Source organism: Nannobrachium achirus, assembly GCF_963921795.1.
Source record: "Nannobrachium achirus genome assembly, chromosome: 8".
Taxonomy (NCBI): Eukaryota; Metazoa; Chordata; class Actinopteri; order Myctophiformes; family Myctophidae; genus Nannobrachium; species Nannobrachium achirus.
This window is the reverse complement of record NC_137817.1, coordinates 28,165,573-28,172,029: the sequence shown is the minus strand read 5'-3', so window position 1 is coordinate 28,172,029 and position 6,457 is coordinate 28,165,573. Positions and strand designations below refer to the sequence as shown.

Below are 6,457 nucleotides of genomic sequence, written 5' to 3'. Positions count from 1 at the left end.
GAGGGGAAAACATACTCTCCCTCAGCCTTCGGCTGGTGGAGACAAAAAAGGGGTTTTGTGTTTTTTGTTCATAAATATGTTTGTTCATATTTTGATTATATTTTCAGGGGCATGTCATGTGGTCTACCTGCACAGCCTTTGCAATCTACTGGTAGATCACAATCTACCTTTTGGGCACCCCTGGCATAGATTGTACAGTACACTTCTCTGTGTAAAGGAACACCCTTCTAAGTTATAACACAAGATATTTCCCTTATGATGACCTCTGTAACCTCCCAGTGTATTTAGTGGAGGTGCCCTGCCTGAAAACCAGAAGCCAAATCTCCCGATCAATGGGAGATTCCTCTTTGGCTGAGCAATAGATGTTTAGTTTCCCATGCAGAAAATCTAGGTTCATATCCAAGTGGTTACATACTGCCAAGTGGTTACATAGTGCTCAAAAGAAAAGTACTTACTGTCAAGTGTCAACTATGATGAGGGTTGAAGGTGGCGAATAAGCATTCGGTCATTATGTGGTTGTGAAGCAGTGCATAGCTGGGAAAGACAAATGACTATTTGATGAATCTGCCACAAGGAAATAAAGGACGAGCAATACAGAAGTAGTCTTCCATTATTATAATGTATTTAGCAAACGATACATGTTGATTTAACACACTCAATAAAAGTGATCAGTTATCTTCTTACCCATAAGGAAAGGAACCCCTTTTTGTGTTTTTTACCCATCAGGCCGGGAACACATTTTTGTGTTGTTGTTACTATGTACAGTATATAGCAACGCAATTTTGTAATAAATATCTGAAGATTTTCTGAAAAACTAGGTTAGGCTTTAGAAGGCATTTTTAGAACCGGCCTTAGGTCTAAAAGGGTTAAACACATAAGAAAAGATGATCAGTATCACATACTGTAGGACATGTTTTCCTGTCATTATGCCACCCTATCCTAAAACTCATAGCAGCTATGGCACGTTAATCACGTGCACGTTTCATAATCCTCCACGGAGACGGCCCGGTAACACTTGCCACTGATTGGCTCGCAAGAGGCCAGTGAGCCATATACAGTCAACATTTAAGATAATAAAACGCAGGATAGGAGACCACTCCGTGGTGAGGTTGGCACTGCCTCGTCAGGGTACTGTGTTTGTAAGATGTTATTTGTGGGTCTGAGGCTGGTCATTCTGGGCCTGCTTGGAGCCTTCTTGAGGGCAGAAGAAGAGACTCCTCTCTGTCAGATACTGGGGAGTCCGGAAATCCCTCTGCTGTCCAAAGAAGGAGACGTCACCATCGGGGGAGCCTTCTCCATCCACAGCAAAGTCACAGAACCCCCACTCTCCTTCACAGACACTCCTACACGTCTTACATGTTCTAGGTATGGTAAGTTTTTATGTCAGCTACTGAAGTTCATCAAACATATTGGATCCATGTGTGTTAATCAAAACAGCCATCCATGTGTCAATTCTGTTCTTTGCAGTGTGAATCTCAGAGAGCTTCGATTTGCTCAGACCATGATATTTGCCATAGAGGAAATCAACAACAGTGACTTTCTTCTCTCCAACGTTTCTATTGGGTATCGTATCTATGACAACTGTGGTTCAACGCGGTCTTCTATGCGCGCAGCCATGGCTCTGATGAACGGTGGGGACAGGAGGACTACAGGAAAAGTGTGCGCCGGGCAATCAGCTGTCCATGCCATCATTGGGGAGTCTGAATCTTCTTCAACCATAGTGCTGGCACGCACCACAGGGCCGTTCAAAATACCTGTGGTGAGAGAGATACTGTATCAACAGTACAGTTATTTTGCATATGCACAACATTATTTGTATCTCTCCGCTATTCTCTCTCTTCAACAGAGGGTCTGGGACCCCTAGGGGATCCTCAGAGTTACTACAGGGGGTCCTCCAAATCTTTGAGTGATAGAACTTTTTTGTTTTCTCCGTTTTTATATTAACCACTTGAACCCTAGTGTCCATATTCGCTATTTTTAGCAAAGAGCTTTGGTGTAGAAGGGAAAAAGAGCAGACTAAGTACAGAGTGAAAAGTCAAGTTTATTAAGTATTGACGGTTCAAGTGGTTAAATATCTGAAAACACAAATTGACATGAATCCAAAATACAATGATGATTGTGCTGTCAAACGATGAAACTATTATGGAATCTATGATAAGGTTGTGGGGGTCCCTGCTTCATTTCTCTCTCAACTAAGGGGTCCTTGACCGGAAAACGTTCAATGCCCCTGCTCTATGTACTCTGTTTCACATGCAGATCAGTCATTCAGCAACATGCGAGTGTCTGAGCAACAGGCAACAATATCCCTCCTTCTTCCGCACCATTGCCAGTGACCTCTACCAGAGCCGAGCTCTTGCCCAGCTGGTCAAACACTTTGGCTGGAGCTGGGTGGGGGCAATTAATAGTGACAGTGACTATGGCAATAATGGCATGGCCATCTTCCTTTCCGCCGCCCAGGAGGAAGGAGTGTGCGTGGAGTACACAGAGAAGTTCCACAGGACAGAACCGGAGAAGCTGCTGAAGGTGGTAGAAGTGATCCGCAAGAGCACAGCCCGGGTCATTGTGGGCTTTCTAGCACATGTAGAGATGAACAATCTGCTAGAGCAGCTGAGCCTCCATAATATCACAGGTAGGGATGGGATGATAATCGTTATTATAGTTTATCGTGGTAAAAAGAACACTCGCAATAATTGTATCGTGGAGATTTACATTTATCGTGAAATTATCCTCCGACATGCACTGGGATCAATTCGCCTTTTTATTGTCGAGCTGCACTGCCGGTAAAACAGACCTCGAAAAAATGTACTTGATTCACTCTACCAAATGTCTTTGCCAACAATCTACAAGCTCACAACACTTGTGATGTGAGCTTATTAGATCTGCTATTTTTTGGCAAATGTTCCGCCCCACGATACTGGATGTTGCTGATATTTTAATTATCGTAAATCACTATTTCTTTGGTCACAATAATCGTGACATGAGATTTTCAATATCGTCCCATCCCTAATCAATCATAGGCCTGCAGTTTATTGGCGTGGAGGCATGGATCACTGCTGACAGCCTGGTGACCCCCAACAGCTTCAGTGTGCTGGGGGGTTCCCTGGGCTTTGCTGTGCAAAAGGCCAATATCAGTGGGTTTACTGATTTTGTAATGAAGCGTTTCTGGGAGACAGCGTTTCAGTGCACGGAGACAACAAAAGACAACATGACAGTAAAGGTGCCTTGTAGAGACAACCAGGATCTGATCGCGCTAAAAGATTACAATGACGACGTGGCAGAGCTGAGATATTCCGGCAACATCTACAAAGCCATTTACGCTGTTGCCCATTCTCTACACAGTTTACTTAAGTGCACAAGTCAGGGATGTGACAGGTCTGTGGAACCTTCACCCTCACAGGTAAAATGAGCTCACTATTAAACACTTAATATTTCATTGTGAAGTAAAGGAAATCAGTGATGTATTTCTTGCCCTTCTTCATAGGTACTGGAGTCTCTCAAACGGGTGAATTTCACCATTAAGAATGGCGACAACGTGTGGTTTGACAATACTGGAGCAGCTGTGGCCCGTTATGAGGTTGTTAACTGGCAGCGTGGACATGACGGCTCAGTCCAGTTTAAACCAGTGGGCTACTACGATGCCTCTTTACCCCCTGGACAGAAGTTTGTCCTCAGGACAGAAGCCATAATGTGGCCTAATGGAAAGACAGAGGCAAAGTTTCTAACATAATACAGTATTTGACAATCATTATAATACCCTCATACATGCCCATACTTATGTAAATGCAGCCTAACGGTAACACTGCATAACTATCAAGTGATTATGCATTGTCATGTCATCAACTGCATTAATTTTTGACACAATTATGTGCTGAGCCATATCCAACTCTGCCCCCTCTCTGTCTGTCTCTCTGTCTCTGTCAAAGTTGCCTGTCTCTGTGTGCAGTGAGAGCTGTCTCCCAGGAACTCACAAGGTCCTCCAGAAGGGCAAGCCGGTCTGCTGCTATGACTGCATCCCATGTGCAGAGGGAGAAATCAGCAACACCACAGGTACCGGTATATGTGCAACCAACCTGACATGTGCTGATATGGGGATAACATTTGCATGTCACTGCCTTTGTGTCTTGTTGAAGTTCGCCATGATACAATCTCTCATCGGTGCCATCTATATTTGACTCATTACAGTGCTACTAACAGATTTTCCATTACAGATGCATATGGCTGCACCAAGTGTACCGAAGAATATTGGTCCAATCAAAACAAAGATACATGTGTACTAAAAACAGTTGAGTTCCTTTCCTTCACTGAGGTCATGGGCAAGGTGTTGGTGTTTTTCTCTTTGTTTGGGGTACTCCTGACTTTAATTGTGGCTACCATATTCTTTCTTAGAAAAGATACACCTTTAGTCAGGGCTAACAACTCTGAGCTGAGTTTCCTGCTGCTCTTTTCATTGACCTTGTGTTTCTTATGTTCTCTGACCTTCATTGGCCGTCCCTCAGACTGGTCCTGTATGCTGCGACACACAGCGTTTGGCATCACCTTTGTTCTCTCCATCTCTTGTGTTCTGGGGAAAACTATAGTGGTGTTAATGGCCTTCAGGGCAACACTGCCAGGCAGTGATGTCATGAAATGGTTTGGACCGGCACAGCAAAGACTCAGCGTTGTGGCTTTCACTCTTGTACAGGTTCTGATTTGTATACTTTGGTTAACTATCAACCCTCCCTTTCCATTCAAGAACATGGAATACTACAAGGACAAGATTATTCTAGAGTGTGCATTGGGGTCGCCTATAGGCTTCTGGGCAGTGTTGGGGTATATAGGACTCCTGGCTCTTTTATGTTTTATCTTAGCTTTTCTGGCTCGAAGGCTGCCTGATAACTTTAATGAAGCCAAATTTATCACCTTCAGCATGCTGATATTCTGTGCTGTGTGGATCGCCTTTATCCCAGCTTATGTCAGCTCTCCTGGGAAGTTTACTGTAGCTGTGGAGATATTTGCTATTCTGTCCTCCAGTTATGGGTTACTTTTCTGTTTATTTGCACCTAAATGTGTCATTATTGTGTTAAAACCTGAACTGAACACAAAGAAACACATGATGGGGAAAACACAGGCCATGTCCTAACATGTCCAAATAAAAAGTCTATTCACTAATCAATTTGACGTGTGGCTTTTCACGGTTTAAAGTATCTAAACTAGTGTTGCTTTATTTGTTTGTTTGTTTGTTTACTTGACATAAATAAGTAATGGTTAGGATTAGTCAAATGCAGAAATAATTTCCACATGGAATCATTACAAGTTGCCAATAAATTACTGAATGAATGAATGAATGAATGAATGTAAGTAATGAATCCCAAATACTGTACCATGGCCATAGTTAAGTATTTTAACCAAACATCAGCTGTAACCTACAACAGTTAACAGTCCCTAGGTTGAAGAGCTTTGAAGAAAGAGTGATGTGTGAGGGAAGAATTTGACACCAGTTTATTGGGCTAGGGTTTGGCTCCTTTAATTTCGACTGTTATATAATTGTCAAAATTATAGTTTTTGCCCTAGACCGTGTTTCTGTCTGTCTGTGAGCAGCAATTCATAGGCACAGCTAGGCCGATCAGTGAAACTTTGAAGGCACACTTCCAATAGGTCAAGTACCATAATTAATTCGGCTGTTCGGTGCTGCCGACTCTCCGAACCAAACCGAAATTAATTCGGCTCTAAAAGTGGAGTATGCATCAGCCCTAAAAGTGGAGTATGCATCGGCTCTTACTCTTGAACCATACGTTGTACAAAAAAATTAAAATGAAAATGCTACTACTAAAGATTTTGTCCAAAACTCACACAAATCAGTACACGCTAGTCTTGTGCCCGGGGGTATACACACACAGTATATAAGGGATTGAAAATGATGTGTCTCAGAAGTAATGTTGGAGAACCCAGACCAGTGTCCATTGGGTTGAACAGTCACCATTGACGTCCAGTTGTGTAATACCCGTTGTATCAGTCTGTGATGTCAGAGTATGTTACCATGGTGGCGACACTGTTTAGTATCAGTGATGTCAGCATGCTCATCTCCAAATTTGGGCATTGTTTCAGCAAAGCGGCTGTTACCATGGAGGATGTCAGCATGCTGATCTCTATATCCTTACTGATAGGTGAACCAGTAGGGCACAAACCTACTGGTTCACCTGTCAGTAAGGATCCTCTCTCAACACCCCCTGCTGACAGGCACCATCCCAGCCCTTATATTAATCTAAAAGTGCAGCGAGAAAGGCCACCATGGTCTGTCTATCTATCTATCTATCTATCTATCTATCTATCTATCTATCTACATCTATCTATCTATCTATCTATCTATCTATCTATCTATCTATCTATCTATCTACATCTATCTATCTATCTATCTATCTATCTATCTATCTATCTATCTATCACATCACATCACATCACATCACATCACATCACATCA

General features: G+C 42.7%; 1 protein-coding gene across 1 annotated transcript; it reads left to right on the top strand.

Annotated features, from left to right (window-relative positions):
- Positions 1 to 1,144: 1,144 nt before the first annotated feature.
- Positions 1,145 to 5,119, top strand: LOC308290025 (extracellular calcium-sensing receptor-like; the record flags this gene model as incomplete). The annotated part of the gene is made up of 7 exons (XM_080731802.1): positions 1,145 to 1,365; positions 1,468 to 1,759; positions 2,257 to 2,629; positions 3,018 to 3,397; positions 3,482 to 3,709; positions 3,924 to 4,047; positions 4,209 to 5,119. 7 exons carry the CDS (start codon positions 1,145 to 1,147, stop codon positions 5,117 to 5,119), a joined length of 2,529 nt encoding a protein of 842 aa, XP_080587928.1.
- Between the last annotated feature and the right edge of the window lie 1,338 nt (positions 5,120 to 6,457).